The 27492-nt window shown below is 42.4% G+C and overlaps 2 protein-coding genes across 3 annotated transcripts in view; one reads left to right on the top strand and one right to left on the bottom strand.

Annotated features, from left to right (window-relative positions):
• DHX36 (DEAH-box helicase 36) overlaps window positions 1–10248 on the top strand; it is a 55171-nt gene extending 44923 nt beyond the window's left edge. The window contains exons 23-26 of one of the 2 annotated variants that reach the window (XR_013974998.1): window positions 6258–6378; window positions 6881–7033; window positions 7498–8368; window positions 9964–10248. Coding sequence is in view for 1 of the 2 variants with exons in the window: in XM_080915485.1 (XP_080771611.1) it covers window positions 6258–6378; window positions 6881–7033; window positions 7498–7683 (460 nt within the window). In the remaining variant the exon portion in view is untranslated. Of the gene's footprint in view, window positions 1–6257; window positions 6379–6880; window positions 7034–7497 lie in introns of both variants that reach the window. The other variant, XM_080915485.1, reaches the window with a different exon arrangement.
• Window positions 10249–17453: 7205 nt separating this feature from the next.
• Window positions 17454–27492, bottom strand: part of ARHGEF26 (Rho guanine nucleotide exchange factor 26) — a gene marked incomplete at both ends in the record, with an annotated part of 100588 nt that continues 90549 nt past the window's right edge. The window contains 3 exons of the mRNA XM_080915656.1: window positions 17454–17596; window positions 18218–18322; window positions 19272–19339. Coding sequence (XP_080771782.1) covers window positions 17454–17596; window positions 18218–18322; window positions 19272–19339 — 316 coding nt within the window. The remainder of the gene's footprint in view (window positions 17597–18217; window positions 18323–19271; window positions 19340–27492) is intronic.

Below are 27492 nucleotides of genomic sequence, written 5' to 3'. Positions count from 1 at the left end.
TCTGGATACCAGTCAATTATTTTAGCTGGCGAGGCATTAGGATGCACCCATAATAAAGGCCCTTGCTGCCAAAGCACTGCAGTAGGGAGCCGGTTTGTTTTAAAAACACATAATGAGAAAGGTTTATCATAATCCATGCGAACCAATTGTGCATCCTGTATAGCTTCTTCTACCAACTGTAACGCTCTTTCTGCTTGCGGGGTCAAACTTCTAGGTGAGGAAACATGCGGATCCCCTTCTAAAACATCGAACAAGGGTTTAAGTTCAGCAGAAGGAATCTTAAGAAAAGGTCTAAGCCAATTAATGTCTCCCAGTAATTTTTGAAAATCATTAAGAGTGTGGAGGTGATCCCTTCTTATCTCAAGCTTTTGAGGGACAATCCTATCAGGGAATACCACAGACCCTAGGAATTGACTAGTATCAGAAATCTGAACTTTTTCCGTGGCGATACGTAAGCCCATATTTTCTAACGCTTGCTGCAATAGGGGAAAAGCCTCTGTTAAGATTGACAAATCTTTGTCACATACTAGGATGTCATCTGTATAAAGAACCCAGGTTAATGATGGAAAATGTCTTTTAACAGGAATAAGGGCTTGGTAAACATATAACTGACATATAGTCGGACTGTTAGCCATGCCCTGAGGCAGGACTTTCCATTGAAACCTCCTGTCGGGTTCTGCATGATTAATAGAAGGAAGGGTAAAGGCGAACCTGGGCCTATCTTGAGAATGTAAAGGTATGGAAAAGAAACAATCTCTAATATCTATTATCATTAAAGGCCAATGTTTTGGGAGCGCCGTGAAAAGAAACAATCTCTAATATCTATTATCATTAAAGGCCAATGTTTTGGGAGCGCCGTGAGAACCGGTAGACCGCGTTGTACAGGGCCAAGCAAATGCATTTGTTTATTAATGGCTCTCAAGTCATGCAACAATCGCCACTTTCCCGATTTCTTTTTAATCACAAAAATGGGGGTATTCCAAGGGGAGGTTGAGGATTCTATATGACCCAATTGTAGTTGTTCTTTAACTAATTGGGTAACAGCTTCTAACTTTTCGGAGGTAAGCGGCCATTGAGGAACCCATACTGGCTCCTCCGTTTTCCAAGGTATGGGCCGTGCTGCCTCAATGGCGCTTAGGAAAAACCCAGACCCTGCCTTTCTTTGTTAGGGTTAGGCGAGGCAGGCTCTAGGGGTCCTTGTTCGTAGCGTCCTAAGCCTTTTCCCTCTTTATATCCCATCTTACCCATAATATCATAAGCCTGTGCCGAATATTTATTGGACAGAACTAGCCCCATCTGTTGCATTATATCTCTCCCCCATAAGTTAACCGGAAGAGGAAGTACATAGGGGACAAACTGCCCACATTGGCCTTCAGGGGTTTTCCAGGTGAGCGAGGCTGCACTAATGGTGGGGCAGGACTTATAACCCAATCCTTGTAAGGAGTGTGATGACTCTACAACCGGCCAATTTTTGGGCCACCAATGAGTGGATATAATACTCTTATCAGCCCCTGTGTCAAGGATACCCTGAAATCTCTTCTCATTAACCCACAAGTTAAGCCTAGGCCTGGTATTCAAAGATACCGCTAAATAAGCTAAGTCGGTCCCAGAGGAGCCCATCTGTTTTTCTGCCTTTTCCGTAGTCTTTCTATTAGAGCTATCAGGGAGGAGCAATAACTGTGCAATCCTGTCACCCTGAGTTACAGAGAATATGCCGGTTGGGCTGGAGCACAGTACCTGTATTTCGGAGGAGTGGTCACTGTCTACTATGCCTGGGTGGATGATTAATCCCTGCGCTGTAAGGGACCCCCGTCCGAGGATCAGTCCTAGGGTCCCCGAAGGCAAGGTGACCGCTCCTACAGGGATGGGCTGAACGCCCATCTGAGGCATTAATACCAGTGAGGAGGAGGCACGCAGGTCCATTCTTGTTGGCCTGTCTGTGTGCTCACCTTGCTCTCCCCTAGGGGTTTGGAAAATTTGCTCCCATATCTTTGCGGGCCCTGGGAACGGGGGCCCAGTGACCCGTTTTTTGGCATCTCATTGGTCTGGGCAGTCTGACTCTCTAACGGGGGAAGGAGCCGGCCTCTGAGGTCCCTAACAGAGCGGCAATGTTCAGCTTTATGGTACCCCTTGCCACATCTTGTGCAAAGGGTCGGAAGGTCCCTAGAGACCATCCGACAATCCTTTTTTAAGTGTCCGGATCTTCCACATCTAAAACAGACCCGTCTATCAGGGGCTCGTGGCGGGCCCCTCTGGGACTGCAAAATGGCTGCCGCGAGACCTGCATTAGTAAGTGGCCCTCCCAGTTCCCTACAGACTCGAAGCCAGTCTTGAAGACCTTTGCCCTTTCTAGGGGCGATAGCGGCTCGGCATTCTTGGGTGGCCTGCTCAAAAATAAGCTGTTCAATAAGAGGGGCGGCCTGCTCGGGATCCCCGAAGATCCGACCTGCCGCCTCGGTCATGCGGGCTACAAAATCTGAAAAAGGCTCCTGGGGTCCCTGAATGATTTTTGTAAGCTGATTATCGGCCCCTCCCTTTTTTGAAAGTGCCTTCCAGGCCTTAATGGCTGTGCTTGACACTTGGGCATAGGCACCCCAATGATAAGCTGTCTGATCTGCCGCATAGCGACCTTGGCCCGTCAACAGATCAAATGTCCATTCTTGTTGTTCAGGAGTCAACGCTGTAGCATTGGCTCTTGCTTGGGTTTGGGCAGCCTCATACCAAAGAGCTTTCCACTCCATATACTGTCCCATGCTCGGTAGAGCAGCCTTGGCGATTGTCTGCCAATCGGAGGGAGTTAGGGCAGAGGTAGCCAATCTATCAAGCTGAGCGATGGTAAAATTGGCGGTTATCCCATATTTTCTGACTGACTCTGCCAATTCTTTTATCTGACTATATTCTACGGGGGCATGAACGCGGCCACCCTCAGCTGTCTCAAACACAGGGAAAGCGAGACACATCTGTCTTCTCACCCTTTCCGGGAGGAACGAGAAGGATTTTACAGGCGTGCGTGCCGCGTATGGAGGAGGGGCCACCGGTAAAGGGGGCGCTGTGGGGACAACTGGGGACAAGCGCGTGGGCCTATACTGCTCCTCAGGATAATATCCTTTTTCCTCATAACTAGCTGCTCCTTCATCTACCCCTGCCTCCTCTTCTGGGTCTAAGCCTTCTCGCTCATAATCATCATCTGAAGTCTCGGGGCTATCAATGTCTAGAGCCTCGAAGTCTTCTACAGGGTACAAACTGACTCCCCTTCTCCTAACATCAGAGGGCATAAGGGAATAATAATCTGAAGGTTCGTGGGTAGCTACTCTCCCGCTATACCGCGTTTCTGGAGGTCCTTTTTCCTTAGGGGGATAATACCTTTTCCTGCGCGCGCCCATTCTCTCACTCTGTTCGGCTTCTGATAGCCTATCCTGCGCTTCACTCAATACCTCTTGCCCCGCAGCGACGGCGGGCCTACAACTCTCATCTCTTAAACAATTTTGTACCATCGTCCAAATAGCCATGGTTCCGGGCCCGAGGTTTCCGGCATTCTGTGCACAGTTTAATTCTCTACCCAATCTGTTCCATGAGGCTGGCGAGAGAGACCCCGAAACCGCAAACCAAGGGGCCGTTCGCTCAACCTCTCTTACAAAACGCTGCAAGATGCGGGTGGGCAATTCTAAATCTCTCTGCTTAAGAATTGACTGCAGGGCTGTAATGGTCGAGTGTGAAGAGCCCATCACAGCGATGTAATGCCCGCGGCTTATTCGCGTGGCGGCCCAAGGCGAAACTGAAAGGCAAGTCTCAGCGCGTTCTCGCTTTTTTTATCTACAAAGACTTATGGAACGCAGGGGTGCCTCTGCTTATCTACGTCCGACTTAAGCACAAAATTAACACCAGCCCCGTTGGACACAGAGGAAATTAAGAGGAAGAGAATAAAAACTGCACTGACGAAGACCGGAGCCTCTACGGACCCTTCACACGGCCGTGGAGGATTTAAACCAAATTAAAGAAAGATCCAGGATCAGACATACCTTGCCGAACTAATCTCCCCGCAGTTCTGAATTCTGTGGTGCAGACGATGGAGTGGTCGAATTTCCCGGGTTTCGGCACCAGATGTCCCGCGCAACCGTCTCGCCTGCAAGAACGACGCGGCACACAAAATAGAATCCTTCTGCGGTAAACTTTATTAATCTGGAAAAACCGGTACTTGCTTCATGTAACGAAAAGGACGGGGAAAACCAAGAGATCCAAGGAGACGAACAAGACGAACAAGCTCCACGAGACGGCCGAAAACTACGAGGGGAAGAGAGGAAGAAAAGGGGGAGAGAGAGGGAGAGAGAGGCAGAAGAGAAAGGAAGAGAGAGAGGAGCTATCCAGCCCGTCCCCTATAAAAGGATCAGTCCTTGCCTTGGACGCGGAGCCCCCTGATTGGTTGAGACTCAGCAGGCCCTATGACGCCACGGGAAGAGGCGGAACTCATGAAGCGGAAGTTACCCGGCCTGTGCGCACATGGCTTGTTTACTGCTAACTCCAGCCAGATATCAGCGCCATCTTGTAATGGCGAATGCGTGGGAATGTGTGGGCGGCGCCCCACAGCCGGATATCCGCGCCACCTTGTAATGACGGAAGCGTGGGAATGTGTGGGCGGCGCCCCACAGGGGTGATTTCCTCCCAAGAAACATTTCAGTAGTAGCTGGATGTACTTATTGTCTCCATAATCAGAAGAGATCTTTTCTTGTTTCTTAGGCCAGAAATAGTATTAAGCATTCTTTGTTGTACACACAACATAGGTTAAATTACAGGGTTGTGGGTAAGAGGATGAATTTTAATGTGGCTGAATTATCTATATTGTAAATAGTCTAGGTTGGTTTGTGGTTTTTTGTTTTTTGTTTTTTTTCATTTTGAAGCATGGTTTTACATCATAGCTTCTACCTGCCTCAAACTCTTGTTCCTCCTCACACAGGGGAGGGTTATCCAGTGAGCTACCACACCCCCGCTTCCATGTTTTTATCTGTCAGCAGTTTGCTAGATTCCTGTTTCTAACTTTGCTGACACTTTAATAGAATAATATTAAAGTGCAAACATTTAATTATTTCCTGTCATCATAAGGGAGCTTCATGAAAAAAAGCGACAGTTTTCATTGGATTATTGTACTTGTTCAGTGGTTGGTGCTAGGAGCAGTTATAAATGTTATAAGCCAAAAGTTTTTTAGTACATTTTTACTGGGACACAGTTGTGCCTTCCTGCTTGTATGTTGTTTGCTTTCCTGCTTGCTTAACAGACTTGGGTAGTTGAGACAGACTGTAAGGCCAAGTCTTAATATACATTTGGCTATATGCAGAAATTTCCTAACTTCATTTTCAGAATGACACTGATTGATGAAAAAGTAACTTATGTGTTTTGTTCTGAATAATAAATTATAACTATGATAGAATTTGATACATTATGAATCCATAGGACCTTAAAAGCTCAGAACAAGGGATTATGAAGTAGCAAATTCAATATATTACCATTGACATTGTTTAAAAACAAACCATGAAATGTCTGTCTGAATGATATTGATGAATAATTGACTCACAAAAATGAGTACCAACAAAAAGAATGTCTGGGGCCTGTGAGATTGCTTAGTAGGCAGGCACTTGTCACGTCTGACACCACAAGTTCCATATCCTCCTGCCCTGAAGCCACCATTGTGAAGGGGGAGGATGGGGATGGCTCTCGTTCTCCCTCGCCTTCATGCATACACTCCATTCCACACAAAACAAACACTGCAGGAAAAAGAATGCCCCTAAGAAGTCAGAGTAAATTAACCAACACATACTTATTCTGAAGATATATATATATTGAAATTGAGATTTTTGAGTGGGCATTTAAAAACATTTTAAAGGGACTGAAGAGATGGCTCAGCAAGTAAGAGCACTGGCTGTTCTTTCATAGTTCTTACATTCTGGCTTCTGTGGGCAGCAAGCACGCATGTGCTGCACATAAAGAAACATGGCAAGACATTACACCGAAAGTAAATTTAAAATCAGTGTTAGCAAAAGTTTTTTCAACAGAATTTTAATTTTTGAAATTTTGGGTCTTTTGGGAACACAGTTAACCAATGGGCATTTTTAGTTGATTTCAGTTATTGTCTAAGTTGGGGGATGTGGTCATGTCAGAGTAAGCTTCTCCCAGTCCTCTCGGGTGCTTTATTCTTTGTTATGTGCTGTGTAATGAGGGAACAATCCCTTGATGCACTTACAAACTGTATTGTAACTTTTTCAAAGGGTGAAAGTTCACACAAAGTCTGATGGCCTGGTTTCTATTCATCCTAAGTCTGTCAATGTGGAGCAGACAGACTTCCACTACAACTGGCTTATCTATCACCTGAAGATGAGAACAAGCAGTGTAAGTGAACATTTAATGTAACTGTATACCTAAATGTCAGTCTTGTAGCTTTATGATTTTATACCTTAAAAAGTACAGTTTTCTTCTGACATAAATTATAGCTTTTTTTCTATGAGTAGATAGTATAGTACATCATTTACTTATTTATAAGGTTTTCTTTCTCTGTGAGGCTGCTTTCAAAAAGTGCTATCAGGAATTTGTATAGTGTAAGGATTTATTGGCATGACAATATAAGCTAAGTAGTAGTCAGAATAGTAAGTGAGATTTTTATTATTTCGATATACAAGTAATAGTCATTTTACCTTTATTGGTTAGTTTTGACACTTAGAAAATGTTCAATTTCGCACAAAAATAGAAAATGTGTAGGAATTAGGATAGGTTCACTTAAAGTCTTATTTCTTCAAAATTCATTTTCAAAATTACATAAGCAAGTTAGTACCTATTTTAGAAAGAAGCTGATTGATGTCTGGGATGTTGAATTTGACAGTAGTGCTCCTTCCAGATATACTTGTACGACTGTACGGAAGTTTCGCCATATTGCCTCTTGTTCTTTGGAGGAGATATTTCCATCCAGAAAGATAAGGATCAGGAAATTATTGCTGTAGATGAATGGATTGTGTTTCAGTCTCCAGAAAGAATTGCCCATCTTGTTAAGGTACTGATGTTAATGATTGTCTACTAGGTTGCATCTTTGTGAGTTTGTGGGCCACAAGATGGCTCAGCATGTAAAGCATCTTGCTACAGAGCCAGCAGACTTGCTGACTTGCATTGGCCTTAGGGCACACACTGGGGAAGTGTGTAACTGACTTCTGAAGTCAGGTGTTTCTCTGACCTCCACACAGTTCATGGCATACATCATTGACTCCAAGGTAAATGTTTTTTAAATATTCTGTTTTTTGCTCTATTGCATGAGAGCTAGTACGGTTGACTGATCTTACTTTTACAAATTATTTTTAATGCAGTAATACTCTTTCAGTCTCTTTAAAAATTAGAGTTTGAATATTTGCCCTCCTTTGTATTAGCTTCTGAAAATCCTTGTCACCACCAAACTCAAATTTGTCTTTGCTGTTATAAAAATCTATCTTCCCTGATGAGCATGTCTGCTTCCTTCAACCTTAGGGACTCAGAAAGGAACTGGACATCCTTCTACAAGAGAAGATCGAGTGCCCTCATCCTGTAGATTGGAATGACACGAAGTCCAGAGACTGTGCGGTGCTGTCAGCTATTCTAGACTTGATCAAAACACAAGAAAAGGCTACTCCAAGGAACTTACCACCACGGTCACATGACGGATATTACAGCTGACAGCTTTCTGTGGTGGCCTAAAACCTTTCCTGATGTCCATAATTACCTTTTTTTTCTTAGTTTTTGGCAAAATGTCAAGCCCTGGGTTATGACTCTCTTTTGTGCGTAAGTTAGAAACTTTGATTGGGTAGTAAAGAGTTAATGTGCATGACTGAACAGTGCCATCTAGCTACTATAAAGACATTTGGAAAAGCAGTATGTTTTCTGACCTTATCCTTTGATGTAGATATGTCCATGCTTTGGGAGAATTCCCAAAGTTGTAACATTGAGATTCCTTTATGCCATTATGCAAAATTAATTTTATGTCCATAATGACTGTCTAGAGACAGTAAAAATAGAAAGTTGGGCCAAAAAGCAGTGTGAAATAAGAATTTAAATACAACCACATTTTTTAGAAATGAACTTCTGTTATAAGTAAATTTGTTGTAATAAAGCCCAGTATTTAATAAAATATACAATGTATAAATCTCAGCTAACTTCTTGGTTTCTAGAGTTCTGCCTATCACTTGGCTGACTTGATTGCTTTTATTTTTGTGCTCTTGTTTTTTTTTTAACTTTTTAAAAGTGTTCTTATATGACCTACCTTCCTGCTCTCTGTAGCATAATGTAGCAACTGAGCTCATGTCTGGATGTGATGGTGGAGGTCCTGTATCAGCTCAGCCCCTTTTTCTTCTCTGCGAGACAGGTAAAAATTGTGAGGGTTAAATATGGAAATACCTGTAAAGGAGCTCAGACTAGTGTCTGACGCAGGTGGTCCTCACACAGTGTTTGTTAGCATTTGTCCATGAGGTATTTTTAACCCTTAATAATCAATTTTACTGTTTTAGTTTTTGTACTAAGGACCTTGGAGATCATTGAGCCAAAGGCCTCACATGTACTAGATGAGTGCTGTATTGCTGAGCCACATCCGTAGCCCTGTAATACACCACTTATCCCTTTATGCCCTTAATGGAGGATGACAAAACAAGGCTGCTTTCAGGCTTGTTAGAGCTACTGTTTCTTTCCTGTGTTTGGACTCCTTTCTTGTTTCCCACATGTAATCCCTACCTCTGGTTGCTTTTGTCCTATCCATGAGCCAATGATTGTTCTGAGATCATCAAGTTTGGTCTTATTTCTCCAGTAAGTTGTGAGATGACCAGGACATATGCAGAGTACTGCCAGGGGTTTGCTGCTGATGCCGGTTCAGGTACTGCTGCCATGTTGGAGTGTATGTCACTTGGCACTGTGTACAAAGATGTGAATGTACTGGGCCCTTTTTTTCTTTTGAACTTTCTCAACAGAATTATGCTTCTCCTAAATTTAGTCCTAGTGGTGTTATTATAGTCTATTATTTTTGCCCCTAAAGTCAAGGTGTGCTTACAAGCAAGTATTTAGTCTCCACCGCAAATGCAGAAATGCTTCAGAGTTGTTTTACAGATGGGCAGTACAGAAACAAGTGGTGTCTTACCACCGTGTGCTGCCGCCTCTGACATAGCGAAGCAGGTACAGGCTGGACTTCGGGGGCTCTAAAGGCTCAGCTTCTTGTTCACAGATGAGGACTGCTGACTGAAAAATGCACACCAAGCCTCAAAATGACCCAAAAAAATAGGTCATCAAGAAGAAAAGGCTGTTCTACGTCACTTTGTACAGCACAAAGAACAAACTGGAAAAAAAAAAAAAAAAAAAAAAAACACCGCAACAGAAACTTAGGGGTAAAATGAAATACACTCCTGTGTAATGTTTGAAAATCGTTAAGTACATGCATATAATACCTTCCTAATAAATTGTCCTGGCAAAAAAAAAAAAAGCAAAAACTGTAATTTTAAGTCATTTAATTGCAAAGTGCTTTTCACTGCATTTGTAAGAGAAAGTCTACTTTAAAATTATCATTTCAGTGTCTGTGCACCCAGACTCGGTAAATGATGGCTTATTCCCTTCCATTCTCAACAGTGAGCTTGTATTTATTCTTACATAACTATAATTACCTTTCATATCTATGTAATTATAATAATTCTATATGTTAAACAGCATTTTTATTCTGATTTAAAAAAAAAAAAACATCTTCACTGGAGAATATTGGACAATGTATCCAGGAATGTAAATCGTGTTACCGTTGTTAGTTCGTGATCTTCTTCAGTGCTTACATTTTTAAAGCTTTAAGGTATTATATATAATTAACCAGGTTCAGAATATAATCTCAGTGTATTTTGTCTGCTGTGTGAAACTGTGTAGCTAACAACAGCACAGTCTTGATGTAGAACATTCCCATCAACCTAAGATTTTCTTCTGTTGCTTTTACAGGTCAAATGCCTTTCCTGCTTCTACCCTCTGGTGCCCAGGGAGCAGTTGTTCATCAATAGTTTTACCTTTGCTAGTTTGTCTGTAAATGGATTCACACAGTGTGTATGTCCAGCCTTTTTCACTTAATATACATGGAGATAACTCATGCTCACTATACATATTAGTAATTTTTATTGTCTAGCATTCTCTTTTATGGTTATGTCATTGTATTCATTTTCCACTTGGTGGGTATTTCATGTATTTTTTGTATTTTTGCTGCTAATGAATAAAGCTGCTCTTAATATATATACAGTTGTCATGGTTCTACTTTCTGTGTAAATATGTTCAAGATTAAGATAGTTCTATCAGATAGAAAAGTGTGTCTTTTTAAAGAGATTTTTATTTTCATTCATCCATGTATATATAATGTAGCTATGAAAATTAATGTATTTACATGCCTATGTAAATAAATTTATCACAGGTATGCAGGTATCCATGGAAGCCAAAAGACAGCATTGGATCCTCTGGAGCTGAAATTCCAGGAAGTTATGAGTTGCCATGTAGATGCTGGAACCGAACTCAAGTCTTCTGTAATGACTCATAATCCTTACTCATACTTAAGTTATCTTTCCAGCCTCCTGGTAAAGTGTGCCTTAGAAACTACCAAATGTTCCTGAAGTGGCCGCATCACTTTTGCTTGCCCAGTGTCTTGTTCCTACTTGGCGGTTTTATTGGTTTTTAGTTGGATTTTTAACATACAGTTGAATGTTCTATTTCATTTTTGTCTTAATTTTTGCTTCTCTTATTAGCAGTGAGGATCTTTCCAGGTGGTTAGTTGCTGTTTTGCTTAGTTTTATACATAGAGTGTTTGATTCTTTACCTCATGTCAGATGATGGATTGAAAGCTATTCCTGTCTCGGGAGATTGTTCATTTTAGATGGGTGTACTGTTAGTGTCTGGTTCAAGTGGAAAAACAAGTGCCAGAAGAATATGGCACCAACCACGAGATAAAGGATAAGGCATGAGCACAAATCTGGGTGTTGAGTACCACGAGAGCAGCTGCTTTTGAATTCATCATAGATCCAGTGCATAGTGAATGGGGTCCAGTGACTTTAAATTCTGACTTTCCTTCTAGTTCTTAAATTTGACACATGACAGACGTTTTGAAGTCAGAGTCTTAAGACAGACTGAGTGGCATTCCTTCTGAAAATGGGCATCATGGATAGGTGAGAGTTGATTTAATGTGGTAGAATTCTTTTCCAGGATTCTTCCTGAAATTGACAACACAAACAACATTTTAGGGGAGCTGGGAGATCAGAAGATTTGCAATAATTTGAAAAGATTGCACTGTTTATGACAAGAACTAGTGAAAAAAAATTTAAAAAGGTCTGTCAGTGCATAAAATGGATATTTGTAATTATCAAAATATATACTAATCTATTATAAAAGTTGAAATTTTCCAAAACTTAGACAAAGATGCCAGAGTATGCCAGAGTACAGAGAACTATATAGCATTAAATCTAAAACTAGTAGGATCATGCTAGTATAGTGAGCTCTACTGTAGTGATCTTGCAGCCATTTCTAGTTGCTCTTGTGATGAGCTTGCTTCCAGAGCCTGGACCATTAGTGGTTAAGAACTGGAGACTTTTAAACTCTTCAACTTGCATGGTGGTGGTTGTCTGGGGGTTTCTATAACTGATGGAAGGAAAGGGTTTCTTTCTATAACTGATGGAAGGAAAGGGTTTCTAAAGGAATTCAGGACGGGAACTCAAATAAGGCTGGAACTTGGAGGAGGAGCTAATGTAGGGACTGTGGAGCTCATCATGGCTTGCTTGTTCTGCCTTCTAGAAGGAAGGACTAACAGACTGCCCAGCCAACCCAAATGGGCTAGGCTCTCCTCCATCAATCACTAATTAAAATGCCTTAGAGCTGAATCCTCTGAAAGCATTCTTGTCAATTTAGGTTTCCTCCTTTCACATAACTTGTGTCAAGTTGACATAAAGCTATTCAGCATAGTAGTGTTAAAGGGTGAACTATATTTTCCATATTTCTGTTTATTCTTTGCCATATCTTCCAGTCAGTCTCTTTGCATGTGCTTTTTTCTTGTTTTATTTTCAGTTCATAGAAGCCAATTGTTTTCTTTTGATTTTAAGATAAAAATGGACGGATGCGTGCCTAGTTTATCTATTCACTTACTGAAGGTCATCCTGGTGGCCTCCAAGTTTAGGTGATGGTGAAAACAGCTGCTGTAAACATTTATGCACATTTTTATGTGTATGGTCATGTTTTGAACTCACTTAGATATACCCAAGGCCTATGATTATGGTAGGGATTATGTGGCAGAAACAACCTGATTGCCTTCCGGAGGCCTTATTGCATTTCACCTAGCAGTAAGATTTCCTGTTTTGGTTTCCTCATGAATGCCTTGGGTTATTAGGGTCTTACCTTTAAATATTTTACTACTTTTATTAGGGGGGGCTCATTATGTAGACTTGGCTGGCTTGGAACTCAGAGGTCTCTCCAGTATTGAGATTGGGATTATAGATTTAAACAGGTTTACCAGGCTGGTCCTTTTTAATCTGTTTGAGTGTGACTGGGGATAATTGGTCTTTGGCTCTGACATCCAAGAGTTGCTTTTTTCTCCCAAGGTTTGTGTGTTCTATGTATGCTCTGGTGAGCTATCCAGATCTTTGCTATTGTTTAAAATTGAAATCATTTCTGGACTTTTAAGTTAAAATTTAAGAGCTCCTGGTATATTTGGGGGTGTATATTCATTATATTATATATTAACACAATTTTTAACGTTATATATACTTTGATATACTTCCCCCAAACCTTCCAGATCCTCTCACCCTCCTACATACCTAACTTTAAATTCTTTCTCCAAAAAGGAAACAAAAACCCAGTACAACAACAAAGAATTCCCCCCAAACCAAGAACACCCCCCCCAAAAAAAAGCTCAACAAACTAACTAAACACACACACACAAACTGTGGATTTTATTTCATTATGTTGGTCAAGTACTCCTGAGTATGAGGCTTGTCCTGGAGTGGTTGATATATCATTTCACTGGAGAAAACTGACTTTTCCCTCTACCAGCAAGTATAAGAGACAGTTCGGTTGTAAATATTGACCCTAGTGACTAGGTTTTCCATCATTCATTTAAAAAATATAACAAAATATAAGATAAAACCTATTACATTGAAGTTAAACAAGACAAACCGACAGAAGAAAAGGAGCAAAAATTAGATCCACTCACACTCAGGAATTGCATCAAAACACTGAACTGGACGTTTATCTGTGTAAAGTACCTACCTAGTACAGACCTCAGACTTGCTTCAGTCTCAGTTTGTATGAGCTTTATGTCCATTTTGAGGGCCTTGTTTCTGCTATGCCCAAGTTGCAGGTACCCAAAGATCACTGAGGAGCCAATTCTGGTGTAAAGCACCACCAGCTCGAGCTCAGAGCTCACCAACTCTTGAGCAAGGTCTCTCACACATCCCTGTTGCAGTGGGGCAGAGTGAGCCCTGAGTCTAGGGGCTTAAGCTTTTTATTGTGGTCACAGCAAACTTGAATTTCCTTACAGGTCAGCAAGTTCCTATCTTAAAAACTGCATTTCTGGTGTAATCTTCAGGAACCAAACATGAGGGCTATACCAGACAAACAGGATGGTTAGGTCTGTTCTCTGCAGGATGACTTGGTTATCTCTTATACCTTAGTCCTGCTATGGTAGCCTGACTGGCTGTTGCTAAGGGGAGTGGGTTGCTATAGGATGTTTGCTCAGGTGAACTTTGTGATTCTTTTTTTCCTGGAATTGGAGTTTAGCCCCTGGTCTCTCACAAAATGGGGTTTCTTCAGAAACAGAGTTGCTTGGGCTTTAGTTTCCTTGGTGTCCTCCATCCCTTCTGGATCTCACACACTGTCTTTTCTTGCTTGGGGTATGGGGGGTCCTGAGCTCTGAAAGAAAGAATTTTATGGAGACATCTCATTTAGGACTGTGTGTTCCAAGGTCTCAATGTCTGCCTAATGTCTGGCTATAGGTCTCCCTCCCTCCCTCCCCCCCGCTCCCCATCTGTTGCAGGAAAAAGCTTCTCTGAGGATGGATGAACAAGGCACTTGATCTATAAGTATAGCAGTACCATTAGGAGGCATTTCCTTTGTCAGCAATACACTTGCAAAACCTCACTCTCTGAGGTTTTTTAGGGAAATTCTAGTGAAACTTAAGTTTACCAAGTTTTCCTCGGTTGATTATACCTTTGATGTTTTCTTTATCACAAAACCAAGGTCACCTAAAGTTTCTTCTATGATATCTGAAGAAATAAAAAGCTTTGCATTTTACGTTTGTGTCTAAGTTAATGCAGGTGTCCTTGTGTAGGCATAAATATAAGCTGCATTAGGATACAGGCATTATCTTTAGTCAGATCTCTTAAGGGTCATTCATCTAATGCTGATATACATGTAGATGGTGAGTATTTATCTTGTTTCTGTGTCTACAGAAATGTGCTCAGCTGGAGGGAAGCCCTTTGCCCAAGATGGCTCTCCCTTCATAGCACAGCTTACTTCCCAGGCTGGCTGCATCACCCTGTTCCTCTCTGGCAATCTTCCCTTTCTCTGCCTCTCCTGGGACTCATTTAAATTCTGATAATCTCCATGGTTACCTCTGTGATTGTCATCGTTTCCTCTAGCCTTTCTTTCAATTTTTGGGATCTTGTTTAACTAATCTCATAGTTAACCATAATTTCTAGATGTTTCAGTTTCCTTTAAATTTCTGTCCTTGCCAGATCCTATTCTATTCTTAAATGAGTTGTTATCTCTATGAATATCAGTCGTGAATATTCCTGTAACCTGAATATTTTAGGATCCAGTGTCTCTTTGCTAGTTTTTGTATCGAGTCTTTGCTGGACCTATGGCTACCTGCCTATAGAAGTACCTGCGTTCCGGTGGTGTTTGTTTGCACCAGTGACGTTTTGGTTTCCTTCTGCTAATGTTAAGAGCCCACTGAGCAAAAACTGTCTGACCCATATTCCAGAGTAAGGTTCTGGGGCACTCAGTCCACAAATGGTAATATTACACTCTGACCTGCATTCTTAAACTGCAAACCAAAGGGGCTCAGCTTTTCAGTGGCTTCCCAGTGCTCTGGGCAAAGGGAGCACAGGATAATGCATTCTGCTGCTTACTCGAAATGGTATATATTGCTCTTCATCCCAGGCAAGCTTAAGGAGAAATGTAACATGCGTTAGACTGCTGAATTAGTGCGGAGGAATCTGATGGGTATCTGCTATCACATGATGTTCTGTAATAAAGTGCGAAGTGCCTAGCATTTTAAGGTTTTATGGTGGCTGATGGAGTTAATCATGAGTTAATCATCAAGGAAATTATTTCATGAGCCTAATTTAATCATGAATCCTTTAAAGGATTGAAAGCATGAACAGGGAGTTAAATTCCAAGAACCAGTAGTAAGTCTTCTGTTGCTGCCTTGTTGATTGAAGGATAATATACTGGGACTTCTGACATTTCATATGTAAGATTCTACATAGACACTTAGTGAGAATTGTTTCAAGTCACTCAATTTTGTGGCAGTTTGGTTTTTTTTTCTTCTACCATGATTTACTAGAAAAGCACAAAAACAGTAGAACCCAATTCCCAAAAGCACCTGTTTCCTAGGGTAGCTGAGCCAGCACATAGCCCAGAGTTGAAGGATAATGCTGGCTATAAGTAACTTTTCAGTATAGCTTTTATCTAAGCACAAATCCCCCAAGCCATAAACGTCATACTACGAGTAAATCAAATCACACCAGCACAGAAAGACAAATATATATAAAGTCTTTATAAATTCACAAGCTTTGTTGAAAGTTGTACAAGCAGTTTCAATTTATTGGAACAAAAGTAACATTTCTGGTTTTGCAGGAGTGAAGTCACTGTACATTTTTAAGCATAAAAAATGTTAAAACAATCACAGTTGAAATGAAAAGCTGTGACCGTTAAATACCTGCTATAACAGGAATACTTTAATAACAGCGTTGAGCTGCTTGACTTGAAGGATGCATATATTCCACACTGTTTAACACTTATAAATTAATTCACAGGATTAATGATGCCTCCTCGAGCAACACCTTCTGCCCAAGTAAGACATGACATTAAACTACAGCTTGTTAGCACTTCTAAAAAGTTTGAGACATTGAAGAGGAGACAGGCTTCCATTTTATATTCCTGGGACATCTCTTGCTGTAGGCTACTGGTATTGCTTCATTCACATACTTAACTCATACCTCCAAGGACTCTGGGCCTGGAATGGCTTTGGCAAGGAGTACAGGCAAAAGGAAGACAACCCAAAGGTGGAAGTGCTGGGAGCCCGATCACTGTACTACTGAGGCGGATGGGTTGCAGGATATGAGCCAAGCACACCTACACACTGGGCTTCTGGAATCTTACGGTTTAGATGCTGTTTAAACAGGAGCAGGGACATGGACAAAGATCTGAGCCCACGGATAATGTCTATATAGATTTTACATGGGGAACAGAAGAGGGGTTATAGCTACCAATGAAAATATTTCCATGTCAGTCTATGAAATCTTCATTACTTTTTAATAAACTGTAGTATACTACATTTTCTCTCCTTGTCCCAGTGGGAAAAATGTCTTTTTGGAACTCGTAGCTGAGAGTCCAAACCCATCTACCAGATAGTGAATGCAGTGAATTCCTGCTAACATCAAAATTTTTCAAGCAAGTATTGTTTAAGCTTAATTTTCTTCCTGAAGATAGTGTGTGTTCCAGCCATTTTCAGTCAAAAACAAGAATTTTCAGGAACCATGTGTAGCTAAAGGCAGAGCAATCTTGTGTCAGCTCTTCAGCAGGTGACCCGTAATACCCTGTCTTCAGGATGTTCTCACATCCTAGAGCTGTAAATCCCATATCACTTTAGTAGCTTAAGGTTGTGATGCTCTAGTTATCTAAAAACAACACTGAATGAGGTGGGTTTTTAAAAGTCCTCACTGGGTGGCACCTCACCTTCCTTTCTTCTAATAAAAATGGTGGCAGAGTTCAAGTGTCAGTTTCCCTTTCGTAGAAAGAGGCTTAGAAATGACAGCTCACCTACTGAACTATTATTAGTTTCTTTTGGAATTAACATCAGGCTAAGACACAATAAGTATTTACAAAATGGACACTCTCAAACTTGCTGATACTCTGGGAACACACAAAGAAACTCACGGGGGAGAGCAACTTTGTGAGTCAAGTGGGGGGCAGAAAAGCCAAGACACAGCATCTCAGAAAACACAGTGGAAGTGCCAGAAGCCAAAACTGTTGTCATCACTGAAGTAGCCTGTTCAGTGGACACAGGTTTTCAGGACATTATTATGCAAATACTGGGCTTTGTGGGCCAACTGCATCGGATAGCTGTTCTTCCAAAGTGCAGAATAGCTTGGCAAGCTTACAGGCAAGTGTTTCCAATCTTTTTAATTAAACAGAATAAAGGTAAAATTAGCCCCCCATTCTATTGGCTGTCTGAGAGGTTACACATTGGTTTCCAGTCCTAGCAAGCGCCCCATTCTCTCCACATTCTTATCAATTGTGGCTTGACATGTTATCTCCTTTGCACATTCCATTGGAAACCAGCCCCGCTCTCCATCTCGAAGTCGTTCCCCTTCATACCAGCCTGTAAGGAAAAACAGGCTGCTTTACACAAGGAATGTGTAGAGGTATTGTACTGTAACAGCTTTCATCTGTGGGCTGGGTACCATGGGTAACAGTCAAGAAACTTCAGTGCAATAGATGCCTGTTAAGGTCAAACTACTTAACGTGAAATCGGACGAGGTTGCAAGAGAGAATGAATCATGCATTAGAGACTGAACGTCAGCAAAAGCTCTGAAGGAGGAGGCTAAGAGAGACCCAACTGGCTGAGCTCAGAAAGGGAATCCCGCAGGCAGGAGCTGTAGGCAAGTCTTTCCTTTTTTAAGTAAGGGGGCAGGGCACAAAAGCTTGAGGTGACTGCATATGAGTCTCAAAAGTAGACATGGAGAGAAAAGGAGCTCAGGGGCAGGGTGAGGGTTTCCAAATGCATCATCTCTAAATTTGAAGGGCTCTGATAAGCTTCTGAGTTGGGACATGAGTTGTCAGGAACGTGGGTGAAGAGCAAGAGGGAAGTTGAGGTTGCCTTGGATAGAGGAGCTGAAGCATTGATGCATCAGGATACGGAATACAGGTGTTGCCAAAAAAATGAAACTCCTTTGACTGAGGCTCTGTGAGCGCCAGTGCCAGTGAGAACAATCCTACTCACCGTCGCCGACACGCTGATAAATGAGGACCACGTCTGCCACCTGCAGGGAAAGTTCATCTGGCTGTTTGGCAGTAAAAGACCTAATGATTTCCACCTGGGTCAGTGCTGCGGAGGAAAAGGGACAAACTGAGCTTCCAGGGGCCGAGAAACAAAACCTGTACAAAGCAGCGCTTATGCATTCACTCACTGGGCTCTGTGATGTCAGGGCTGGCAGTTGCAGGCCAAGATTCTGTAACTCATACTATCTGCCATGCCTGAGGCTCTACAGACAGAGCTTAGAAAAATCAAGGGCTCCAACCAAAAGGTGGCCAGACTCATTCAGAGCACCCCGAGTGTTGATTAGCAGGACCACAAGCTCAATAGAACTGACTGGCATGGCTTAAATTATTTGTTTTTAATATAAAACTGATGTAAAACCAACCACTTTTGCTTTGACTCTAAAGGCTGTGATGTTAAGGATCTCCAGAAAGTTCCTTTGCAAGCCTCACCCTCCAGTCCTCCAACACGTCATCCAGAAATATAGCATGGTAGTTAAAGAACGTACATACTTCGACACCGGAAGAACAAAGTACATTTTCTTGACATTCCTACTTACCCTAAAAAGGATCATGAAAAATGTAATTTTCTTTAGACCAAAAACTTGTAACCGGATATGGCAGCCCTGTAACCCCACCCTTTGGGAAGCCAAGACAAAATTTGAGTTCAAAGCCAGTCTGGACTATTGTGAAACCCAGGCCAGGCAGAGCTACATAGCAAATCTCAAAGCAATAAAAATTAAAAACACCCCCATTAGTAACTGCTGGCTATGAGAAGTTTATGGTTCGAGCAGGACTTTTACCCTCTGTAATTGACCTTAGTCCTCCTGATAACCCACACTGAACCCAATGCTTTTGACTCACAGGTGGAGAAATAGACCCAGAAAGGCTAAGCAGCAATTTCTCACGTTTAGCAATTAATATGGGAGGAGAGGAACCTTCTAAAGTAGGTACAGATGAAGACAGTAACCATAATGACCAGCAGAGGGCAGAGCACCTTTGTGTTCCTAGAAACTTACTGGTTCTGTCTGGTGGCTGCTTCCCGCTGCTGTGTCCCAGGGCTGTGATCCAGCGGGCTCGCTCACTCCTAAACACAGAGCAGGTGTTTCAGATTCGTCCCTAGAAAGTAGTTTATTCTAGACAGCCACTGCAAACCCATTCCCAAGACAAGGGATCCAGCAGGAGTGACTTTGATAAAGGGAGAACAGTTATCATTGTCAAACAAATAAATGTGGCTAGTAATTGGAAAGAGGGGACTTCTCATACAACAGACATTTAATGAAGAACTGATTAGCAATTGAATCAGATACTTAGCACACTCATCTGATGTGCTAAGTTCAAAGGACCAGATTCACGTGTAGGGCAAGCCTATAGATAAAGCAGTTTCCTTTCCCGCCCACATACTCAGCCATTCTGGTAAGGAAGACAATCTCTTTTCTATTGTGTGAGCTTTATTAAAACAGAAACTCTGACATATTCAGACTATTCTCAAATGCTTTAAAATATTTTCATGAGTATAGTTAGAAAAAAATAGCTAAAATATTTTAATAGGATAAGCTAGAGCTGTGCAAAACAGAAACTGGACTGGGACTACCAGAAGTCCTGTGTAGGCACAGGACTGTTCCACCACATGTATTTATGAAAGCAATTAATTAAACTACATGTATATACTTCTTTAGTTCTGTATAACATCTTCCAAAAATGCCGTCCGTCTGTGGATGAATAGCGTTTTGGAGGTGAGCAATTTAAGCCAGTGTACTATGCTAATATATCTCCTGGACAAACATCTTTAAACCCAAATACTTGAAGAATATTTTATTTTATTGTCCCAATACCTTGCGACCTATTTTCACTTCCAGACATGTACTTCTCTGCCATATGAAGCAGAACAGCTCAGATAATGCAACAGGGCACAACGGGGCAAGCATACCAACCAGCCCATGCTTTCCTCTGTGCTCTTCCCACTTCCCTTTCTTTTCTGCTGGCTTTGTCTATTCCCGACTGCCTGTTAGAAACCCAGCCATTTGGGGCTGCTGAGATGTCCCAGAGATGGCATTTGCTACTGTGGAAGACTCAAGTTCAGTTCTTAGCACCTACATAGGTAGCTTACAATTGCCTATTACTCCAGCTCCAGGAAATCCGATGCCTCTGGCCTCTTCTAACACCCCCACTCACATCACATATCCACACAGATTAATTGAAAATAAATCTTAAAAAACAGTGTCACAACATAAAAAACAAAGCAAACACAAGTGCTTTAAGAATGCTTAAGTCTACAAGTGTTTACTTATGCAAACCGATGTCTATATGCCAGACCAGAAACACATGTCTTCTGTCCAAAGCAAGTACCTGATTTGTACCCATACATTAATTCCTTCTGTTTTATATATTAGAAAATGAAGTTCTACAGAACATTTTTGTTTGTGGCTTCTTTGGTATATAAACTCTTAATACTGACAATATGAGCCTCACCTCTTCCAAATAACTTCCCCCTATATGGACACCGATTGCCTTCCCCATTCCTAACTGATAGTCTGTCCCCAGGGCATCATCTGCCCAGCCTCACCGTATTGCTCGTCCATAGCAGCCTCCTAAAAGCAGGCCTAGCTAGTTAGATTATCTCCAGAGCACTGTTTAGTATAACTAGGGCTCAGTAAACCTCTGCTTATGAGAGAATCATATTACTAATCACACACTGACCTTGATCATTTACAAGTTGTTGGATGCTATTACCAGAACACAAACTCTGACAGGCAGGAGATCGCCACAAGGTAAAGGCCACTCTTTGCAATAATGAGATATACTCAAAAAGCCAAGCCAAAAATAAGCAGATATATGTTTTAAAGTAAAATAAGTAGGTAACACAAAATTCGGATGAAACTTGTATACTCAAATAACTTTTAAAAAATGCAAAGAGGGGGTTAAGATTGTTCCAAGGCTATAGCTCGTGCCAGGCATAAGCTTGGATCCTCAGAACCCATGCAAAAGCTGGGTTCTGTAGCGTTGTAGTGCCTGCAGTCCCAACTCTCCTACAGGGCCATGGGAGGCGTGGAGAATCTCAGCAATCTTTGGGGTCACCAATGCATAATGGCAATGAAGCTCAATCACCTGAGATAGTTCTCTGACCCACACACGTGTGGCTACATCCACATGCCGAGACTGACAGAAATGAGGTGTCGGATAGTAACATCTACAATTACTAGAAACTGATGATACCATCTTGTAGGAAGCCGTTGGCGCCAATAGATGGCGCCAGCTTCCCGCCCATTGTTCAGCCTACAAAAACCTTTCCCCTCGTGTTGCTTGGCAACCACATAAGTCACAGCCCACTCTTGGGGCACGTGATTGAGCTACAGGAGGATGCACCAATCAGGTAGCAACACAAGTCTCTTAGGCATATATAGCAGTGCATTTTCTCCCCCACATGAGGAGGAGAGGAAGATAGTGGAGAGATTGCGGGAGACCCCACGTGGAGGGATGGCGGAGAGATACCACGTGGAGAGAAACTCGGTAAAAGAGATTGCGGGAGATCCCGCGTGGACAGAGACTGGACAGAGAGATCGCACGTGGGGGACTGCGCGTGAGAGGTCGCCTAGACAGTAGAACCCGGTAGGGAGTCCCCGGCTCAGAGAGAAGTTTCCTGCTCAAGAAGCCCCCTGCTCAAAGTGCTGTACAATAAAGGTTATCCGCAGAAGAATCTGTTTGTTTGTTGCACGCCTGTTCCTATCGGCGGGAAGCATGGGCGCGTGACACCATCTTGCTTCTAAAACTTTAATACAGAGCAAAGTGCTCAATCTTTTATAAGGAGTAATTAGCATATAGCTTCATTTTAATCAGTTCCCAAGTAAACACTTTAAATTCTGCTCTTTTCTGGGGAAAGACCCTTATTATGCCACAGGCTGAACTGGAATTTCCGAAGTACAATGGCAACTGAAAACTACTATCTAGCAGGTGAGTGGTTCACCAAGAGTGGTTCACCACAGCTCAGTGTCTGTGTCTCTCTGTGCTGTGCCAAAAGCAGGGCAGGCCATTAATCCATTCCTTATCCTGCCCAACCTGCTGCCTTCCCATTGCACTTTGGAATGGAATCCTTTACACAGGACTTTGCAGACAAGGCCAATCTCAAGATCCAGCAGCTGGCCCCTGCCACTGAAGTTGAGCAGTCCAGATGAAATCATTCAGTCCTGTGCCATGCTGTCTGGGTATTAATGGCCTCCTGTAGACAGTGCGGCCCCTTGCTGGGACTCTGGAGGACGGAACAAGACACTTGTTGTTGCCCTTGCTGAATGGAACTGTTTCTTGAAAACATTTCAGTTGAATCAGTACCACCCCCTCTTAGAAGCTGTCAAACCACACCAGCTCCCCTGGGGCTTCTACATGCCTTGCCAAGGAGCTGGCCCCACCAGGAAACTGGAAGGAGTGTGTCTCTAAAGCAGGAGCTGAGCACTTGCTAAAGACAGGAAAGCCATTATTACAGTCCATGGCTTGCTCTCATCTCCTCTCCCCTGATACCATATGAAACAATAGGAATTCGCAACCTACCACACATGCAGTTCAGACTTTCCCCTTTGTTCTGATACCTGTGGGCTACCAAACCCCAAGACAACAACTAATCCTTCCTTGAGCCAACTTTCACTGAGTGTACAGGCTCTGCACTAGACTGTGGTTCTTTGCTGTCCATAGCCCTTAATATGATGGGGCAGACAAGCAGAATAAAGCATGTTCAAGCCCCAAGCAGTGCGCAGAGTGTTGGGAAAGATGTTCCTTAAACTGCATTTAACCACAAAGAAGAAAAGACTAAGTGGAAAGGAGACTAACAGCCTTGTCTATGCATGACACTAGAAGACGCTGTGGCAGTCTCCTCATGGGGAGTTAGAAGCTGAGCCCCTTGGTCCTATCATCTAACTGAGCAGTAGGCATGGCGGGTTTACACTTGCTTGCAAAAAGGTTGCAGACACAGAAATCCAATGTTTCCCTGCATCTGCTAAAGATAAGTATTAAAAAGGAAAGCTCTAAAACAACAGCACACACTACAGCCTCAGCACTGCTGGCAATCCCAGAACTTAGGAGGCTGAGGATCACTTCAGCTAGCATGAGCTACATGGCAAACCTTATCTCAAAATGAACAAGTATCAAGGGCACCCCCCCCAACTTTTTTAGAACAAAAGTGCTTATTGAGAACACAAGAGGTATTAATTCAGACTTGTAGTTCCGACATCTCCCTGACCCACTGGTCCTGTTACTATGGAATACTGTTAAAGATAACCAGTGAAGTTAATATTGACGGAAATATCAGTGCTCACTGTAGCATAGCCTGATCAGAGTATCAAATGATGGCCACTTACCCAAAGGGCACGTGACATTGCTGTGTGCTGTTTAAAATGCTCTACCTATGGGGACAAAGAGAGGGCTCAGTGGTTAAGAGCACTAGCTGCTCTTCCAGAGGATGCAGATTCAATTCCCAGCACCCATATAGCAGCTTACAATTGTAACTCCAGTACCAAGGGATCTGGCACCTCACACAAACATACGTGTAGACAAAATACCAGTGCACATAAAATAAAAATAAATAAATCTTCAAAACAATGTTCTACCCATTTCTACTTAAAATATCTTGTTTGTTTACGAAAGGTGCAATTATAAACGGTGGCTATAACTTGACTTGGAAGAAAGGGAACAGCAACCCTCAAATGTGAAAGATCATCTTTGGACCTAGACTCTAGATTCACAAAGGAAAGAAAAGGAAAACTGCAGCCTGAACTAGATGAACCCCAGATAGACTGCCTACGGAGTAAAGAATATGAAGAACTCTGAGATCCCATTTACAATTCTGTTCTGTCCTTATACTTCCTGTTGTAATTAAATCATTAACCAAAGCAGGAAGAGGGCAAAGCTCCCTGCCAACAATGCCTCTTTGTCAGAGCCCAGCACCCAGTCTGGGCCGCTGACAGCACAACCCCATTCATTGGGCTCTCAGCTTCTCATTTATGATGGCTCTATCCTACAGTTACATGTGTGGGCGAAGAGAGCTTGTCCCTCACCGTAGGTATCTCATCCCCCAAAACACTGGATCCAAAAAGGCATCCAAATTCTACTGCAAATGCAAGAAGCCAAGGATATCATTTGTTACAGCTTGTGGCCTGTGGGAACTGCAGCTGTCTGTGCCTCATTTTAATGAAGGCAGACAAAAGGGACTCTCCATCTCCCCCATTCTCCCTGAAAAGCCTAGAGGGGAAAGAGATAACAATAAAACATTCTTGCCCAGTCTTCTTACTAAGAGTAAGACTTGTCCTTTTCAGACTATTGTCTGGTGAGCAGTACAGTGACTGGAGGTGGGTGACATTCACCATGTGCACAACTAGATGTCCTTCCTACAAAATGGTCAGCAGCATTCTTATGAATGAAAGTTGAAAACCAGGAGAAAATGTGGGGGGGGGGGGAGCAATGGGAAGTAGGACATCTTAGGAGGTGGTGGGGTTTACTTAGTCAGACATACATGATATGAAAGTGGCAGGAACAATGGTGTAGACAGTTTAAGCACTGGTGGAGTGGAAGACTAAAAAAATGAGGGCATGAAGCATGAGGGAGAGTAGCCAAAGGGACTAAAGTATGAAACAGCCATACAGAAAGCAATATTTTTATAAGCAAATTAATATAAATAAGAGGTAGAAGGGAGATATCCTTCTTAGTTAGAGAATTCTGCTCCTGGAGCCATGGGTATTAAACAGGAACCCCAGTATCACATGTAGCTCCCCACCCCCCATTAACACAGGCTCTTGCCATTCTTCCTGGCTACCTACCAGAAGCAGATAATAAGACACCAAGGACACCACTTATTATCGGGCAAGTGGAACAGCCACCAGACCCCCCCCCCCAAAATGGGTAAGGTCAACGCAGATTTGACATCCCCCTCCCCAGTAGCCTAATAATTGAGAACAGTAGGCATTAAAATCAGCTCTCAGCCTGAAATACGTGACCACAACACACCACTAAGAGGACCCTGACAACCAGTTACTTCGTATAAAAATCTAGTTCTCCATGCTAATGAGGTATCTTGATAGGCTCCCAGTATTTAGTCAATAAGCTTCCTTTCCTGGGCATCCCATCCTCAAAATGGTATTTAATCTCTGGTTAACCCTGAGTAAGACAAACATCCTCATCCATCATGAATAAAATAGTTTGGACAAGCAAGGACTGTCTCCTTCATCAAGAACTGAAACAGTAGGTGGGGGTGGATCCTTTGTCTAAAGAGCCAAGCCTAGATCCCATAGAAGGCCTCTCTTCTAGTCCCTCCATACTTTTGGCACTCATTCAGAACTAGGTCGAAAAACAATTGCAAAATATAGTGAAACACAAGCAGAACCTAAAGCCGAAAGCTTCTTTCCTGCTAGCTAGCTTTCGTAATGCTAGAGGCATCAACTGTGAACCCTATGAATTAATATCAACCACTAGGCAAGAAGTGTTCACTGCTGTAAAAATGGCAAATCCATTACAGGGGCAACTAATGTTGTTCAATTGGATTCAGGGATTGTTCCACCGGAGAAAATTCGTGATTTATACTATGAGCCTAATCAAAAACATATAACTGGGGAAAGCACAGGCCATAGAGGCAACCTACTAGTGTTGTTCAGCTAAATTGACATGTGTTGAACTGTTGTCTAAACATGTGTATACCCATAGAAAACACTGCTTTCAGCCTTAATCAGAGAAGCTTCTCTTCATAATACATATGTGAGGTTAGAGTTGGTTGGCTGGGTGCTGCAGTAAAGAAAAGTTGAGTGGACAGCCCTACATGGGACATTTATATCACCCCATTAAGGCTCAGAAAATACTGAAGGAGAAGTGATAGACGGACGAGACAGATGGTCAGGAAGCAGAACTCATAGCAGCTGAGTTGCCTTCACTGGGCTGGCACAAGGCTAAATCTGTCAACAGTCATGGATGGAACGGGGGCTAACAGGGCACTGCCTATCTCTGCTGAACTATTGGTCACTGAAGGGCTCCTGGGTAAGAGCTACTGGTCAGCCTGCCAGGATTCGTCAGATGTTCCCTGCCCAAGGTCACTCATGAGGCCCTAATTAAATACAGTGGGTTAGAAAAACCAAACAAAAACACACATGAATGTGGAAAAGCCGTGTATAGGGAGGAGGAATTGAGATCAAGAGAGAGAAAGGGGCTGAGAGGAAGAGAATGCAGTATGTACTTGTATGGATTATCAAACAACTTTTACTAATTAAGAAGTATATATTTTAAAAGGGTGACAGAGACTAGGAAAAAGCAGCCTCTCCCTCAATATGGCTGCTCTTCCTTGCCTTGGATATAGAAAAACTAATTCTCTTTTTGTATCAGTCTAAAAATGTTTTGGGAATATGCTAAATACAAAGACAGGGAAAGCCAAGAACGGACCCAAGACTAGAGATTAGCAGTCAACAGTGCCGGGTGAGAAAGAATGTTTAGAATTCTGTCCATGTGGTTCAAAAGTCAACCTTGGGAATGAGATAGTGAAAAGGAAAGTTAAGGAAAAATGAAGCACACTGTTGTACATTCACATCCAGGAATGTAGAGTAAACTTCATTTTCCTAACTTAACTGTTAATGGAGCATATTAATCAAATAACACATAGAAGGTGGGAACAGCCAGGCAGTGTTGGTTCCTGCCTTTAATGCCTACAGGAGGCAAGGAAGGCAGATCTCTGAGTTCAAGGCCTACAGAGTGAGTTCCAGGATAGTCAAGGGTGCACAGAGAGAGGGAAGGAGGGGAAGGGAGGGGAAGGAAGGGAAAGGGGACAGAACTGAACTGTAAATATGGTGGCTTAGAGACAAAATGACTTGGTGGTCAGAGTGACTGCTGTGCAGACATGGGAGCCTAGCTGGTTCATAGCGCCATTTCAGCAAATAGGATTGATTACTCCAGCTCCAATAGGGTACAAAGGCTGGGGCCTAAGATGTAAGCCCCAGTTCAAGAAGAAGAACATGAATCAGAGACAGAAAGAAAGTGATGGACATTGAAGCCCTATTCTGGCTTTTGTGTGCTTGTATAGGCATGTATACCCACATGACATGTGTATATACATGCACAGACCTGTACACAAAAAAACATATTTAAAACCAAAAGTACAACTGTATATTTTACAAATCTTAGATCCAAAAAACAAGCCTTACACTGACTAGAACTGATCATTCAAAACCAGATAGGCCATACTGTAAAGAAATAATAAATGGTCGTGATGTGAACATATGT

Source organism: Micromys minutus (genome assembly GCF_963924665.1).
Source record: "Micromys minutus genome assembly, chromosome: 4".
NCBI classification, from domain to species: Eukaryota; Metazoa; Chordata; class Mammalia; order Rodentia; family Muridae; genus Micromys; species Micromys minutus.
The sequence above is the reverse complement of the archived record's forward strand: the minus strand, read 5'-3'. Positions and strand labels throughout refer to the sequence as shown.